Source organism: Coniophora puteana, assembly GCF_000271625.1.
Source record: "Coniophora puteana RWD-64-598 SS2 unplaced genomic scaffold CONPUscaffold_8, whole genome shotgun sequence".
Classification (NCBI taxonomy): domain Eukaryota; kingdom Fungi; phylum Basidiomycota; class Agaricomycetes; order Boletales; family Coniophoraceae; genus Coniophora; species Coniophora puteana.
Window position 1 is genome coordinate 1,846,993 of NW_006913060.1, and position 18,042 is coordinate 1,865,034.

General features: G+C 53.8%; 2 protein-coding genes across 2 annotated transcripts in view; one reads left to right on the forward strand and one right to left on the reverse strand.

The window, feature by feature from the left end:
• Window positions 1-6,524, forward strand: part of CONPUDRAFT_74302 (uncharacterized protein) — a gene marked incomplete at both ends in the record, with an annotated part of 7,875 nt that extends 1,351 nt beyond the window's left edge. The window contains 5 exons of the mRNA XM_007771657.1: window positions 444-836; window positions 904-1,665; window positions 1,905-2,014; window positions 3,260-4,269; window positions 6,211-6,524. Of these exons, the coding sequence (XP_007769847.1) occupies window positions 444-836; window positions 904-1,665; window positions 1,905-2,014; window positions 3,260-4,269; window positions 6,211-6,524 (2,589 nt within the window). The remainder of the gene's footprint in view (window positions 1-443; window positions 837-903; window positions 1,666-1,904; window positions 2,015-3,259; window positions 4,270-6,210) is intronic.
• Window positions 6,525-10,092: 3,568 nt separating this feature from the next.
• CONPUDRAFT_145058 (uncharacterized protein) lies at window positions 10,093-15,029 on the reverse strand (the record flags this gene model as incomplete). Its single annotated transcript, XM_007772128.1, has 6 exons — window positions 10,093-11,987; window positions 12,057-12,463; window positions 12,607-13,468; window positions 13,523-14,722; window positions 14,814-14,900; window positions 15,001-15,029. 6 exons carry the CDS (start codon window positions 15,027-15,029, stop codon window positions 10,811-10,813), a joined length of 3,762 nt encoding a protein of 1,253 aa, XP_007770318.1. The 3' UTR covers window positions 10,093-10,810.
• Window positions 15,030-18,042: the final 3,013 nt, after the last annotated feature.

The following is an 18,042-nucleotide window of genomic DNA, read 5'->3' on the forward strand; positions in this document are numbered from 1 at the left end:
CCACTCACCTCGACGTCTTTTACCGCACCGCCCAGCGCCTCAACACGCTGAGCGGCTTCACCGTCAACCTTCCCTCCAACGTCCACTCCTATCAATCGGGAGTTCTCTGCGATCAGCAGCTCGCGCTGCTCCTCATGTGCGCGCTCCCCGACTCCTATCGCGCAGTCAGGGAGCATTTCAACAACGAGGTCAAGGCGGTTGAGAGTCTCTCCCTCGTCGACCTCCGCGATGCCATCTTGCGTCATCAAGCGCAACTCGCGAACTCGCACAAGTCCCCCGGACAACAGTCCAAGGGCAAGCAGCGCACCACTGGCGAACGCCCGTACGAAGGGCCGGTCGCATCCGCGCAACCTGCGCAGGGCGGCAAGCCGAAAGGCAAGCCGCAGTGGTCTCAGCAGCAGCAGCAGGCGGGCCCTTCGGGGCAGCAGCAGCAGCAGTGGCAGCCGAAGCCGAAAGGCCAAGGCTCCAAGCAGAAGAAACGCGGCGGTCGTAACTACGACCGGTCTGGCAAGCGCGACGCGCATGCCGCCGACGGTACGGTGCACTTCGCACAGTCCGCCGACCGCTATGCCCCTGTCGACCAGCGGGAATATTTCCCAGCTCCCAGGGAACTGCCGCCGCCGCCGCCTATGCAGGAATCAGTCCGGGATCCGCGCCTCCTTCCTAACCAGTCGGGGCAGCGTTTCCAAGGGACCGGCGCGCCGAACACCTTCGGCATCCATCAGGCGCTTGATCGCGCACGAGACACGGCTAGCCTTCACGGCTCGATACGCCCGCTCGTCGAGGATGTCCGGACCGAGGTTCAACGCGAGACGCTCGAAGAGCGTCTGAGAGAGGTATCTCCTTCCTCTGGCTATCGTCTTTATCGACAGAGCCTAATCGATGACGTTACTTCTATTTTAGGAGCCATCAATGGAGATTGCCGAGACGCCGCAAGGCAGTCCGACTCCAACCGAGCGGACGATTCAGGAGCCGATAGCTCCCGAAGCGTCTCGCCGGGACCTTCAGATAAGGTTGGCAGAGATGCAGGCACGGAGTCACAACCACCGCTTACGGTATCTAGGTTGGGCCCCAAACCCCTCAGCCGCCGACTGGGGTCTCAGCGACGTCCCGCAACCACCGCCAACGTCGACCTTGTCGACGCCGGCTCATCCACCGAACCCGACGTCAACAGCCTCGAGTTCGGATCAGTCGCCGATGGACTTCCATACGGCACCGAGTTCCTCACAGGCCCAGTCAGCCTCGAGTCAGAGCTACCACACAGCTCCTCGGAACCAGACGTTCTTCGGGCTACCACCCAGCGACGAGTCCAGCGTCGAGGATCTTCCTCCGCGACCCGTTCACCCGGAACCAGTCTCGCCGAACGTATCGGCGGAGACACTCGTGGACCCACCTCCGCGTCCCCTACCGAACTTCCACTGCGACATATGCAGGGGGAGGTACTGCCGAATGCCCGAGGACCACGTCCTACTCAGCTTCGGACTTCGGCTCTCACGAGCCGAGATTCGACGAGTCCGCGAGGCAGACGGGATTCCAACGGGACAGAGACCGAGAGGACTCCAAGCCGATCGCCTAACAGATGCGGCGGGAGAACTCGGGGTACCAAACGAGATATTCGGGTGGCCCAGGAGGAGACAGGAGGAATGGATGAGGGAGCTCACCGAGGTGCGCCGACGCGGCGCATTTCAGGAGCTCATGGAGGCAGACCCGCACGGTCCAACTCGCCACAACCCCGCCGCGATACTCCGTCAGGGTCTACAGCACCCAGGCGCGATAGCCCGCTGGCGCCATCGAGTCCACCACGAGAACGCTCCATTTCACTTGGAGCGAACTCGATCAGCCCCCTCATTGAGGGTTACGGATCGCGATCTGCGACTCCTGAGGCAAGGGAACGCCCATCGGAGGCATACCTGGCCGGCGAACCTGAGGACTACGATGGATGGAGCGACGAGGGCGGAGTAATGGACTCGCTAGAGCGAGCGTACGAGGCAGGCAACCCGTACCTGAACAAATCGTACGTCCCTATCCCCTCTAATGAAGCAAACGCACACGCTGACGGTCACTCGTTGAAACCGTACATAGAACGTAGCGTACTTGTATCATCTAGAGTAGCATTGGACAATGGACACGTTTGCGTTTGCGCATCATCCACCTCTGCATGCACTAAGTGTAAGGGAAAGTCAGAAGCCGGAACAGCCTACTGGCTGCTTGATTCGGGTGCTACGGATCACTACACGTTCGACCGAAATGATTTCGTCGAGATCCAGAAGCTTACCAAGAAACAGCAGTTCCCCGTTAAAACGGCGACCGGCACAACACATGTAACACATAAAGGGACGTGTATGATAAAACACACCGATTCTAAAGGTGTTCAGGTGGTTAGTCGCCTCTACCCGGTTTACCTGATGCCGGAGCTTAACCAGCGATTATTATCGCTGGGGTCATTCTTGAAGGACGGACTGTCTGTATCAGGCAGCGCAGAGACCGTCCTAATCGTCTCCGCCGATGGCACAGAGGAATTCTGTTGCACACGGCGTAACGCTAGCCCTGAGGACACACTCTTCGGGCTCAGAGTCGTCGTGCAAAACGTTGCCGACGCTCAACTTCATTCAGTCTATTACGTTGATTACAACGTTGCCCATCTTCGTTTTGTGCATCCCTCACCAGAGGTATTGTCCAAAATGAGGAAACACGTCACCGGCTATCCACCAGACACGGAGATATTGAGCAAGCCTCTATCGCCGCTGTGTAAGGGATGTGCGGAAGGCAAGATGCCGGACAGGCACTATGCCAGGAACTCTGATCGTGCAGGAAAATTCCTCGATCTTGTTCATTCCGACGTTAAATCCTACCCGACAAAGTCGTTCCACGGACAGCACTATGCGCTGATCCTAATGGACGATCACTCTTCTTACGCATGGGTCTACCTGATATCACTTAAATCCTCAGTGATCAAGTGTGTCAGGGATTGGCTCGCGTTATTGAAAACCCAGTACGGCACTACGCCGAAAACCTGGATGTCGGACTCAGGGGGAGAATACACGTCCAAAGCGTTCTACGACATGTTGTCCGAAAATGGCATAACAAATATGCGGTCAGTACCGCATGTGCCTAAGGAAAACGGTCGAGCAGAACGTCTCATCCACACACTTTCGGACAAGGCGCTCGCTATGTCCAAACAAGCATGCCTGCCGAAATCCTGGTGGTGTTTCGCCGTCATGCACGCAGTCACCGTATACAACCGAACTCCGATGCGCAGACTCGAATGGCAAACGCCATGGCAAGTCGCACGGGGCGAAGTTCCTGACGTCTCCAAGTTCAGAGTCTTCGGATGCGGAGCATACGTTTTCCTACCAGAAGCGTACCGCAAGGATAAATTAGACTCCCATTCCGAACTAATGACGTATATCGGAAATGCGGATGGCGGGCATGGATGGAAATTCATGCGGCGCGATAATTCCACCTTCATCGCTGCCCACGCCGTGTTCGACGAACTAATGTTCCCTCGATGCACAGAACAACCGATCCCTCAAGCCACGCGGATACACATCCCAGCGGCTGAGGATCTCGATCACACGGATCCTCACGTTACGAGTAGTTGGGATCCTATTCTCGCTATTCCGGGAACAAACATTCCCAAACGTAAAGGTTCTTCTTCCAAGCCAAAACCTTCTTATCAGACGCCGAGCTATGATGACGACGGTTATCAATCGGAAGAGAGACCGAGCAGCTCACGCGTCCCGGCTCGTAGGCCAGCACCACAAGTGCAAGCCGCTCCTATTGTACCTCAGGTACCGGCCCCGGCAGGGCTGAGGAGATCAACCCGAGTACCGGTTCCTACCACTCGTCAGGAAAACAATTCCATAGTTGGTGACACAGCTTCCCAACGAGCGCGAGCACAGGATAGGCAGGTGGCCGCGGACCGCCGAACATCTACCTCAAACAGAGGTGGTAGGCGGGGCGGCCAGCCACGACCATCACGAGGACAGGCAAATACGCCAAGCTCTCAGCCACCTTCAGCATCTCAGCCCGGTGCGACTACAGAGCAGTCTGATCCAAGAGATGCACGGCAAAACGATGGACCTGTCGTCCCTCCACGCCACGAGTATGAGGGCGAACTACCGCCCGCCCATGAGCCCCCAATATTACCGGGCATGGATGAGGCCGAATCCGGCCGAGAAGGGGGAGAATCAGTGTCATATGCCTCTCTAATGGCAATGGCCGTTCCTAGCGACTCCGTTCGCGATTGGAAATACGAGGATTTCAAGCGTCTACCAGCCGAACAACGAGCTGAATGGGACGCAGCGCGAGCAGACGAGATGGAGGCTCTTGTCAAGCGCCACGTGTTCGAGATAACCACCTTGCCCAAAGGGCGCAAACTGGTGGAAAGTAGATGGGTCCATGACGTCAAGTCAGATGGACGCAAAAAGGCGCGCATAGTAGCCAAAGGCTTCTCTCAGATCGAAGGAGTCGACTACGAGTTAGTCTTCGCACCAGTTGTCCGATTCGAGACCGTTCGCATCATGCTAGCACTCGCAGCACTAGAGAACTGGCACATAGCAGCTCTTGATGTTCGCAACGCGTACCTCTACGGCGAATTGGAAGAGGAGATCTACATGCGACCGCCGCCGGGCTATGAATTGCCCCCTGGCCAAGTCTACCGACTCTACAAGGCCTTGTATGGCCTTAAACAGGCCGGACGTCAATGGTGGAAAATCCTCCAGGACTCCATGATAGAGTTGGGCTTCGTGCGATTGCAAAGCGACGCCGGAGTCTATGTATACCGTCATTCCAAGACGCGTTGCATAGTTATCGTCTATGTAGACGATGGCCTTTTCTGTAGTAAAGACAGAGCGCTGGTGGAGCAGCTCAAGGCCAAGTTCATGAAGAAGTGGGAATGTCGAGACCTGGGAGAAGTCAGCGAGTTTCTTCGTATGAGGATTCAGCGTAAAGGATCGAAGGTCATCCTAGACCAACGAGACTACCTGCACAAGGTGCTTGAGCGCTGCAAAATGCTAGACTGCCATGCGGTCGCTACTCCACTCCCAGAAGGCTATAACCCTATCCCAAATACGGGTAAGCCAGATCCAGGGCGCACAAAGCGCTACCGTCAGATCATTGGCTCGTTACTCTACCTGACACTCGGAACGCAACCTGACATCTGTTTCGCTGTGAATCAGCTTGCGCAGTTCAGCCAGAACCCGACGGCAGATCATTTGAATCACGCCCTCTATATCTGCAGATATTTGAAGGGAACGTCCAAGTATTCTCTGATCTACGACGGTGTCACTGGTGAAGGACTACACGCGTATGCCGATGCCAGCCACGCAGACGACAAGATCACGCGCGTCTCCACGTCCGGTCACTTCTATAAGCTAGCAAGTGGTGCCATCACATGGACATCACGCAAGCAGAAGTCTGCCGTCGGCAGCACAGTCGAGGCAGAGTACATCGCCATGGCGGGTTGCACCTTACAAGGCAAATGGATCCGCAACATGTTCCTAGAGATGGGTTACGCTATGACGGAACCTACTCTCATCAGCAATGACAATCAGGGCGCAGTTAATAACGCGAACAACCCCATTACCAGTCAACGCACCAAACACATTGACACCGCCTTCCACATTACGCGACAGTATGTCGAAGAAGGACGATTCAGAGTCGAATGGCTGAAAGGGGAGGATAACCCCGCTGATCTTCTTACGAAGAACTTGGGCCGTGTCAAACTTGAAAAGTTCAGGCCCTATTACGGCTTAGTCTTCGACGACGCCAAGTCCTCTATCGTCTAGCACGCTACCACGCACTATTCGAGGGGGAGTGTTGAACGGACTTGATCCGGACTCTATTTACGTACATGACTCATAGTAGTTTAGTAATGCACACAGTGCATCAGTCAGCATACGCTTACTCATACGAGTACTAAATATAGGCAACCAATAGCATAACTAACTCACCTACGTTACATGCGTTACAGTCACAGTCACTCTCTAGTATATATACCAGTACTGTAGCGCTCTCTCAAATACAAGTCTTTCTCTCCTGAACGACTACCATCGCTACCAGCTCTATCAAGCTACAAAGCCTCTAAGCAAACCCAACAGGTGAGTACGTGAAGCCCGATGCGTGCGCTAATGCGCCGCTTCCATTTCACACACAAGACTACGATGTGCAACTCAAGTGCCGATATACAGGGTTATGATACTTTTTCAGATTCGGCTGATCTACTATGGATTCCCACCTTCAAGTTCGCTCAAGCGCTGGACAACGAGATCAGCAGGCCCTCGGGTTTCGAATGCACGATGTTTCCGCAGACTGGCGCTCCTACTGAAACCACGAGTTACTTATCTCAATCTACCGTGCAATACAACAACACCCTCGCACTTTCTGCCGTTGAAGAACTCCAATCAAGACACCCCCAATACTCCCGATACTGCATGTACCCAGAGCATCCTTGGATTTCCATGGCGGTGGTAGTGCTCCTCGCGTCCCTTTTACTCTCGAGTAATTTACCATGGGTGGCCTAATATCTCAGCAAGGACGATCGTCGCCATCCATTGACTCAGAACCAGGATTGTCTCTGAACTCGAGTCCATTCATTTCGATTTGCCTTCAACAAAATGGTTTTTCAATCACCAAGGTTTGTCCCAGTCAAGGAATGTAACAATGTAATCTGATCATCTCGCAATGTGCAGGAGCCGTCTTGACGTGCTCGCCTTAATATCTTCTCAGGAACCTCTCAACATCAAAATGATGTCAAAATTCTGCCAAATATGCTTACTTCGCCACATGATCTTACGTGCACTCAGATTCTCGAAAAAGATCTGTATTAACCTTCAGTTCCTACAATGTTACATGGTATGGCTTACGGCGCTTGCGACTCCCTGCATAATTTCGCGCATGTGTACACTTGTGATTCTGGTTGACACAACGAGTCATTATACCCCTACTCGTTATACACTTATTCTTCATGTTCACCGCGATTAGCTCAATAAAATCACCATTACTTTGTAAAAGTGGGCGTCGAATCCGACGGTAAGTTTCAGTAACGTGGAAGCTCAGCCAACACACTCGCCAGCACAATCTTGTGTTTCTCTCCCATATTATAGAAATGGGGAGAGGATTTCGTGATCATTGTGTCCACTAGCACATGCATGGTTGTATATGTTCGATTCTTACAGCACCAAAAGCGTCAGCATCATGATTGCAATATCTTTCTTGGACTTGCTTGACCTTTGGACCTATGCGAAGTGTGAACGTTGGCAAAGTTACGTAGGCCTGACCAGTTATCCTCACAGTAGACGAGTGTTTGAAGCAGCCCCAGCTTAGTCCAAACCAATGCCTACATGAATCCCTCTTTGGTTCCTTTCCTATGTCTACAAGTGATCACTTCCACCAAGCAGTGTTCCATCGTCCGCCTGAATTTAATAACGTCCATGTGCTGACAAGTCTACTTGCATGGCATGCAGCAAGTCCGTAGATTTTCGAATGTAGATAGTTGGTGGACAAAGCTCGAGAGGTGTCAGCCGTCCGCAGGTTACAGATAGCCCTTCGAGTCCGCACAGCGTTGTCTGCAAATCAATGGTCTGCGATGCTTATGCCCCGTCCGCTGGTGAAGGTTACGATACCTACGCACAAATGGACGTGTTTTCCATTGTCTTCATATATCTGTGATGTCTAAAGAGACTGCGTTATCACCACAAATTAAACATTGCAGAATATTACGGTACAATCATGGGTGGATAGAAAGTAGAGCGTTGCCTTTGAGTGGCTCGCAACATGTTATAACGTTACAATACAGCTGTACATCTCAAGGTCTGTGGACGTGTCCGCTGCTCGTCACCCTGCAGACGATATGCCGGTCCGCTGCTCCAGATCCAATACCTGTTCCCTCTGCATCTGTCCACATCCACTGGAAGATATAAAAGCGAGCCTCTTACTATGAGTACCTGTTCTATATACCCAGGTCAAAATACGAGATGGCATCAACTAGCTCCTTGAAACGCTATCCTTGCCCCCAAGAAGGTTGTGGCTTCAGATGCGATCAGCGTACCGCTTTGGTTACTCACTGGAACGCAAAGCAGTCAGTCTTCCTCTTCAACCGGTATTTGTTAACTATCTGACACTTCTTCCCTTCCTTCTTAGTGCTGGAAACAAGCCCCACGTCTGCCCGGACTGCGGATTCGCGATGGCGGATCCCTCAGCACTCACAAAACACAGAAAGAGGATTCATGAATATATACCTCAGCGGCGCGGACCTCTTCCCAAAGCTACCTCAAGCTCCATCGAAGCTCCTGTTGAGATACATGTTCAATGTAACACGTGCCAAGATATATTTCCCCCTGCAAAAGAGGAACATGAGGCCACCATGTTCGATACCTGCTTCAAAGCTGTGATGGAAGGTACTTTTGCCAAATATAAATGCAGAGTGATGGTGCTCTAACTTTTAATTGAAGAATTCTTGAATGAGTTGGGCAGTAAAAATGATTGAAGGTCTTTCGGATTCATTTACGATGTTATATTTATGAAAGCCACCTTTACCTGAGCATGTATTACTACGAATCGCGTATGATTACATTGCTTTGCTGGCCATACGTGCTCCGTGATCGAATCACTTAGTTGTTAAGGCACAAGCCATGGGTTTGAAGGTGATAGTGAGCCCGTACTTGCGATCGCCCGGGACAGTCTGGACGCCTGGACGCCACAATGGCGCTCGCTCTGCACAGCCACAACCCATGCGCGCAAGTCCCGGCGTCAACCGTTCGTTGGGGGATAGTAGCCTCCTGGAGGTCGCGCTGTAGGATAATTACAGGTCAGGCCAGTACGTTCTCAGATTTCTGTGTGTGTCATCGTTAACGCGTAATCTATACTCTATTATGTCAAGCGTGTTATGTGAACCATGGTCGCGCTGTGTGGTAACTTTTCCCAAGACGCACGCAGAGATGTAGGATATGGTGCTATGATCGAAGAGGACCTGCTGAGTTATTCTAACTTGGGCTAATTGCCGGGAAATCCCCGGAGTGTGGCCATATGATTGAGATATGCTGAAATCACTTCACAACAGCTCAGGATTACATTGCATGGCAATGGGACCCTTCGGTTACTGTCATAGCTATTTTATACGATTGCCATGAGATCGAGAGCAACCCTTCGATGAAAATCACCCTCGTCCAATGTGATGATTTCGATGTTGAGGTCGCTTTACATCGGAGACTGCAAAACTATCTAAATAGGAAAACATGTCAAAACCTGTTTGGCTTTTCCCGACATATCTGAGGGTTCACCATCGTCATGAAAGATATGATTCACCTGATGGATCTGGTCTAGTAGAGTTCATTGGTGTCATACGACCAAAATTCAGGCTATTTACTGTTCAAGCCCCTATATCTAACGCTAGACCAAAGATAGTTATGGAAAACCGAGCTCAATGAACGTTGAAAACATCTTCCCGCTCTCGAACATAAGCGGGACCATAGCTATCCAATGAAAAGCAAGCATCCTTGCGGCGGCGGCGTCTTCGTTGATAGATTAAGATTTGCATGATAACACAAGGTTTCGTGCACCCCGCCGTTGCCTCGCCGTTTGACTTTACCGTCAAGATCAAGTACGCTGGCGATAAGGATTGAGCTGAGAAGGGATGCACGCTGTGGCGCAGTGGCCGGTATTACTGCCGGCGGCACATACTGACATTTAACGTGAAAGTTAACGTAATGAAACGCATGGAGAACGGTGCATCGTCGCCGTGCCTGCAAGCTTAAACGCTGTCTCGGAACTTAGGTGCGACCACGCCATTGGTTGGACGGACAACGTAAAGGAAGCGTCTAGATCATCTGTGATAAGTCTATCTTCACAAAAAGAGGCTGCGAGGCAACTTGGCGTGAGCCAATGAAATATGGGCTAAGCCCGCCTTTGCACGAGTATCCGTTGATCATCTGATAAAACAAGGTCCCCGCTTTCACATCTCAAGCCGCAGATGGTCACAACCAAAGTGGATGCACATTGCATCGTTCTGGCCAAGGAAGATCTAGTCGGTTTTAGGATATATCATGCAGAATGTGGGCGGCATGGAAGGATTACCCTCGTAGTACGCTGGCAATTAACCCAAGTAGAGCAGCGATAGCAGTTTAAACTCATCCCCATCGCGCAAATAACCTATACAATTGATCGCCGCTAGAAGAGAAGCGCAAAAATCCGATACCGGTATGATCAACTGAATAGGGGAGGGTCCCAACATCTTGCGTGTCAATGAACAAGTCAATCACCAGACTGCCCAAGAAGTTTTGGGTTGAATCGTAGGTTAGCTACGGGAGTGGCACAGAAGACGGGATAAACGAACAAGGAAACTATATCTTAGCATAAACGGCAGCAGCTCCTGTAGGATGATTGGAAGAAACACGATGGCGCAAGGGAGGATGGTATGTCACACAGCGGGCATATACGAGTGTGGAACGCGCCAGAAGAGCGGATGAGAACAAAGAAGCAATGGAGAAGAGATACAGAATCACGAGAACCTGGCCAGACATAAGACATAATTTACTTCACAGGCACCGCTCCTTCGCGCAAGACAAACGAGCCACAGGGGCGGGCCTGGTGGGGAAAGGAACGCGCACACATCGCGAAAGGAAGATGGTGCAAGGTTGCTCCACCATTCGTCAGCTTCGTCCTTGGCGCCAGCAATGGTTTTTGTCTTGAGTTTGAAACGGCATCAGAAACCGTCAGAACGCGAATGCCAGTCCAATATCATGTACCGCAGGCAGAGGTGGAACAAGATGTTCGGGAAATCAAGCGAGCTTCATCCGTGGTGAATGACATGTCATCCATGCTTGCTCCATATCGGGGACGCTGCGAACATCGTCGGAATCCTTTGATGGTGTGCGCCCATGTCCATCGATATGCTCGGCGGGGAACCCAGCCCAAGTCCATACTGGACGCTCCCGTCACCTCGAGCCGCTGCATCACGCCGCCCAGCATTCCCGGGAACGCCATAGTGTGCACCGCCACCAACACCGCCCCCGATGACGCCAGGATTCGCTGTCATAAAGGCAGGATCAGAGAATGTAAGCGGCGAGCCCGACGGTGGACTCTTCTGTGCCATGAAAGGGGAACTCAGAGGAAGGCGTGCGGGTGATACTGCCTCTGCATTTTGAGCAGGAGGCCACCCAGGTGGAGCGAGATCGGGGCGAGGTGGGCTAAGCGCAGAAGGGTGTAAGCCGGGAGCACTGGGGATTCCGGAGGAATAGTGCGTGTTGGCGCCCGTGGAGAATGACCGGTGTCGGCCAGGCGGGCTGAGAAGGTTATTACTGGATAGAGGGACGTTCTGGGGAGGAGATCGGAGGGGCGAGGAGGCAAATCTTGTACTCTGTTGCTGCTGTTGCTGCTGTTGCTGCTGGCCAACGGGGCCATTCTGCGTCGACTCGAATGCTGGCGCCCAGATTGACTGCTGAGGCTGAGACTGAGAAGGTGAATGCGAGTATGACATAGTATGAGTATGTCCTAGCCCAAGACCGGGGTGACCCTGCCTCAGCGCGCCATATCCATGCCCGCGGGGACTCTGACCAACGCTCGTGTTTGCGGAATGATGAGGCACGCCACCAAGTCCTGTCGACGGCGATCCTCCGCCGCCCAAGGAGACCGACCAGATATTCTGCTGGCCTGCGATGCTTGGCTCTCCCCAAATCCCTCCCCGAGGTGGTGAATTCGGTGGTGGAAGAGCGTGGCTGTGCTGCTCTACTCCCATACTGTTTCTGGACAAACCGAGACCCATGACGTTATTTAACAAGTCTTCAGCCGTCGTACCAGAAGGGGGACGGCCATGCATGTTACTCGACCGTGACGACATAGAAAGCATCGCAGGCATGTCCGCTGCATCCGCCTGTCCGAACGACAAGCTCGCAACGCGAGCGTGTGGAGTCTTCGGGCTGAGCATAGGTGATATCGGCGACTGCGGATGCGAGCGATCCTGCACGGCAATTTGAGGAGAGATCGTCGTTCTAATGGGAATACGTGCGTCAGCATACAACCTTGAAGGATCTTACCATAGAAACTGAAAAAAGGCACACCTTGGGTCCCATACAATCTCATCCTCTTCGTCCATAATCATCTCCTCGTCCGTGCTGATGACTGAACTACGGTCTACGGCCGCGCTTATGGCCTCCCTGATGATATCTTCGTCCGTCCGGTTTGTCATTGCGTCCTCATCGGCGCTGACAGCGGTGCCCGCGCGCACCGGGAAAACCTGCCATGGGTCGTCCGAGTATAGACCAGCACCTTTGTTCTTCTGAACCGGTCCTTGGGCCCGTGCACCATTGGGCTTCAGGCCAGATATCGCGTTGACCGGCAAACGCTCGGTTGCACTGACACCAGTGCCGTTGCTGATGTTATTCGTAGAGTGATTCGCGCGGTATACATTGTCGACGGACGTATATGCGGTGGCAAACGTGCGGCCTTGCAGCGTGACGGGGGAGTTCTGCGAAATTTCGGAGGAACACATCCAACAGCGACCGAGGACCGACAGCACGGATGACAATGAGTGATGGAAAAAAGTAAGGTTGAGATGAGAGATGCGCTCAGCATATGAAACCCATAGAAGTACAAATGGATGAGACTAACCTCCATCTCGGCCACCTTCTCCGCATCACTGAGAAGGTCCCATATGCGCATCAACATCTCATCGTTTGGGTGACGTCCCTCCTTGCGCCCGATAACACCGGCACCAGCCTCGCCGACAGCTTCTTCTCCGTACATCAGCCCGCGAAGCGGTAAAAATCCTCGCATGTCGACGTCCTCTTCGAGGGGCGTGTCAAGAGCCTTGAGCCGGCACATCGGGAAAGCTCCCGCGAGTGCGGTGAAGAAACGCGCATACGTGGCCCAGAAGGACGACACGCTCGCGCTCGAAAGCATGGCGTTCTTATCGCCCTTGCTTCCCTTACCTCCCTTCCCGCCTTTGCCGTGGTCGGCGGCGGTGCCACTCCGCCTTTCGCCCCCGTTCTCCACGGGTGACGAGGTGTGCTGAACAACATATTTCCCATTCGCAACTAACCACTTGTTGGCGATCCGCAGAGCAGGGAGCGTCCGACGGAACGTCGCAGTGATGAGCTGAGCTAGATCATCCGCTGCAGCATCGTCAGGTGGAGCCTCGGCGAGCTCGGCGATGCCAACCCGGAGGAGTGCACGGTGCATGTCGAGGACATGAGTCGCGATCCGGGATTCAATTTCGTGGGGTGGAGGCTGTGTATAGTTTGAGCTCGAACCCGAGGAAGCTGGTGCGTTTGGACTGGCGCCGGCGTGACGGCTTCCGCCTGTGGTGGCCGCCGCAGCAGCAACGGCGGGATCGCGAATCATCCGATGCTTCCAGAGTGCACCCTGGGCGAGGATAATCACTTTCGAGACGACCTCGGTGAGAAGGTGTCTCTCCGAGACGAGAGACGCGAATTCATCTGCGATGCCAGAAGCAGGCACGTGACGGGAGAATCTATAGGATCATATGCTCAGGAATTATAGCACAGGAAATGTCAAACAGACCCACTTGTCACTCGAAAGTTGCCACGATGCATGAAGCAAAACAAGCTGTTCCTTAAACTGCTCTAGGCGCACCGGCACCGGCACTGGCGCAGGCGCCGCCACATCTGACACTCCCCCGTCCTTGACCAACTTGTGCCGACCTGAGTCGCGCCAAAGCTTCAGCTGTTTGGAGAGTAGTACCCGCATATTGTCCGCGGCAGTTTCGAATGGACGGCGCACGCAGAGCGCCTTGTAGTGGTGGTAGAGCGAAGTGAACCAGTCGCGCTGGTACTGCGCCAGGATCGCAAGCTGATTCGAGGGATTACCCTCGCTGGGCACGAGAAGCCGAGCCTGCTCGTAGAACGCAATAGCGCGCGAATAGTCACGCGCCCGAGCCACGTTGTCCAGGCTCCCGCCGCCAGCGCCACTTTGGCTGCCACCACCGCCGCCGCCGCCGCCGCCACGTCTTCGGTTGCGCCCACGTCGAGCGGGGGCGTTGTCTTCGTGACCCGCCTTGGGCCGACCGCCGGACTCGTTGTAGAGTTCGCGGTAACGCGCGAGGTCACCAAGATAAACGAGCGCCTTGCTTAGATCGGCAATTCGGCTGGCGCGCTCGGCGGCACTCTGCGGCGCGGGCGGTGAACTGTCCTCTGGTGGGAAATGGTTTTGGCTGCGTCCGCCCCCACCCCCGCCTCCTCTACCTCCGCCTCCGCTCCCTCTGCTCTCTCTGCCCCCATCAACACTCTCGGTGGTACCGTCGTGTTGGGCCTGATGCGCTTCGGTGCTGACGACAACCACATCGGGAAGTTGGGCGTGGGCAGTGCTGTTGCTAGTCTCGGGCGGCGAGTCTGTGAGAATACCGAGTGTGGCAAGCGCCGTTGCGGCTTCCTGGAGCGCGAACGAGCGGAAGCACCTCGCGACGAAGGCTGTCCAGAACTTCTCCTCCGTCGCGAGGAACTGGCGGAACCGCTGCATGAGCTTGCGGTACTCGACGGGGCCATGGTTCCCCTGCGCATGGCCCTGGCGAGGCCCGCTTCCGGTGCTGCTGACGTTGTTGTGGGTGGTGCGAGGTGCGGACTGGAGGATGTGGTCGAGGGCTTTGAGACGGTCGCGGTAGGTGGAGATGAACTGGTGGGATGTTTGCATCCATAGGCGCGTTTGGGCGTCGCGGGATTCGGGGTCGGATGGGTGGACGAGGATGAGGCGGAGGTAGTGTCGGCGTAGGCTACAGTGCCAGACAACGAAGGTTCATAAGCGTTGGTGTTGGGAGGTGGGATGGGAGGGAGAGGGGCGTCAACGGGGGAGGGAGTGCGTACTTGTTGCGCTGAAACTCGACTTCACGATCCCATGGATCAAGTTTCCGAATGAGCTCCTTGAGGCCCTGGTGAAGGCCTGAGGCTTCTCTACGGTACAGAAGGAAGTGAAATGGACGTCAGTCATCGAGCTCGAAGCGCATGGGCAGGGATGAGATGTAGGGGGCGGATACTGAGGCGATAGACGCACCTTGCTATATGCGAAGCAGACTCTGCCATTGTTGTACGATGAGTAGTGTGTGTGTTCTTCTGGCGTGGTCTATGGCCTCATCATCGTTTCGTGTGTTGACGAGTCTTGGCTGGGAGCAGCTGGACGTCGAGCAAGGCGTTTGGACGCTCGAGAAATGGGTCGGAGGCAGGTGCGCGTGGGAAGCTCCTGCCTCCCCTGTTTCTCCTCTTTCCCCCTTCGTCTTTACCGCCGTTCCGCGCATACAGTCACCGTCAGCGACAGCCGTCGCCATTGTCCTCTGCTATACACCTTGTCTGATAAGACCTGCATCTGCTTTCATATCTAGCTGCGCAACAAAGTCCGTTGTCTCACTTCGAAAATCCGACAATTCCGACAACGCCATTTGTACCTTTCGGAAACATGAGGAGGGCCGTAGGCTTGGCCTTTCCGTCATGACATTCCACCTGGACAGGTGATCAACACATGCTGCCTGATACCCTCGATGCTACCACTGATTCAATTGAAGCTAACGCCGAACCATCCGTAGACTTTGCGCCTGGCTGCCTATGCTGCCCAGCACATGCCAGTTCTCTATCACTTGCAACGGGCCGCGACGAGCCAAACAGGATACATGTCCTGTCAGCTCCTGTCAATCGATGCAGCGTGCATGAAGCACAGCACATTTTTGTCCCCATCCGTTGCTTCTGTTGCCCTTTTTCTTCCTCAAGTCTTTCCGCTCGAGCTGGCATAAACATGTTGATCCATTTTCCTCCGCGGCACGGACCTTTACGTACGGCAGCGCTGGGGTTCTTCCGGGAAACTATACCTCCCTTCTCCCCGTCGACTTCTCCGCAGCCGAAGACACCCAAAATTTAGGTTGGTTTTCAATGCTACTCGAACCTTCTCAGAGCATTCGCAAGGATACTGCCGCCGCTATGTCAATCAATACGAACCGTCACATCGGCATTTCCGCTGGCGTTCTCCCAAAGGGGTCTAAACCAGAAACGGACCTATCTCACTGTATTCCGCACATAATTGTTTAGTTCTGTCATGACATGCGGGAAATCGACGAGCGACTGACCGCAGCCCTTGGATCGCCTCGCTGCATATGCCGTCTCATATTGTTTCGGTCAAAAGACCATCTCAGCCTTAATGATCAACTACAACCTATCCTAGCTGCACTTCCTGGTACAGCTATTACATAGTGTAGGTTCACTGATTTCACCCTCGAATGAGGTTCAATCAATGTCAATGCAGCTAGTCCTTACCCGATACGTAGCCGTGTCCTTGCCCGTTGAGCATCACATATTGAACGTAGCCATTTCAAGTCTATTCTTCATCCGTGATGCATCGTCTAGACTTTCGACGCGCACATCCTACAGTGTAGCCAACCCTCTTTCATGTTATCACGCATCTGGGTTTACTTACTAGCGACTCTGATGATGCACGCGTCGTTGACCGTATCCGCGGGCTGGTCATTCACAGTCCCATCAATTATGACTCCGCCTGATTGTATGGTCAATTGAGCGTCGGGCCTTCGCTGAGCTCGAAGCCTGCAGCAAGGCGCACCTTCTTTCCCGCCCGGAGGCTGATCGCGAAGGAATTTGTAATATGCTGAGTTACACATCTCTCATTGAATACTGAGTCCGGCTTATAATATACACGATATGATCTGTTCCCTGTATGTTCTAATGGGAGGCACCACGGCGGCACGCAGCGTTCGTGCTCTCGCCCTTTTCACTAATTGTACGTTTATTGCTGTAGAGCTGTGCATTCGAGTGACGGGGGATAACGTTCGTTTGAAAGCCTCGACCCGTGCCTATGATCCAGTCCAAGGTACCCGCGAAGTCACGAGTTACGGCAAGATGCCGACTTGGGCGCCAGGCGGGGGCGGGGGATCGCCGTTGTGGGCGCTGTGTCTATTGCCCGTCAGGACGCTCCTTAAGAACAAAAGCCTAGCTAGCGACGCGGGAGAATGGAGCCCGAGAACCTCGATCATTACCCGAGCGGAAGGGAGCTTTTCATAGAGTAGAATGATCCTGAGCTACTATAGCCGACCGAATAATCGGCCATTTATGCATCGTCGATGAAGCCCCCTGATCAAATGAGAACGTCCTTGGTGTGGCCGACAATGAGGACGAAGGAAATGAAGAAGAGAAGAGAAGGCAAAAAGAGGGCCAATGGGGCCAACTCTATTGTAAGCTCTAGGTCGAGAGACCACCTACTCGAGCACTGCTTCACCGAGCAGAGGCTCAGGGTCCGAAGCCATACTAAAAGTAGTTGCAGTTGCACGTAGACACGTATTATCGGACAGAAGCTTTATGGAGATTACTTCCGCGGGATGACGAAGGAGGTACCTGGATAGCTGCGGAGGCGTAGCCTTCGAAATCTAGAGCCCATGCCCGTGGAGGGGTGCGAAGTATCAGTGCCCTCGGTCGAGCCAGACTCTTGGGAGATTGTGTGTGAGTGTGGACACTATACATGTCGCAGAACTGGCGGAAACGGGTGTATCGCGCGTTTAATTGACAGAAAGAGGCATTGCTCGACGTAAGGACCCTAGTTCATTAGATTTACACACCGAAGTGACAGGCCTTCTTCTTGTCACCGAGGAAGTGTCTGAAGGTATAGGGAGACGTTGGCCTTGAAGATGATAGCGGCGCCCTACAGCAAATGTAAAATGGGCCGACGCGTGTTAGTCGGGCGAGGAAGCGGACCTCTGAATTATTGATCAACTTTCATTAGTCCCACATTAGCTAACCCGGCGCCGGATCGCTACTAGGAAAAAGCTGGTGCTGCCAACAATTACTCGTACTTGCGGTAAACCGTATACCAGCAACGCATATGAACAGGCTGAACAGCGTCTGTGTACCTTTTTCTGTAGTCCTAGACGTTCCCGCAAGGCGCGGTCTGGATGGCGAGCCGCAGAGACTGTGAGATCAGGTTAATTAGCACTATTTGGGATAGATTGCCCCTCGGCTACTTTGACCGCGCGTCTGCGTGTCGCGCGTGTGCATGCCACCTTGTCTCCTCCAGCCAACCAGGCTTAGCCTCCCCTTACCCTTC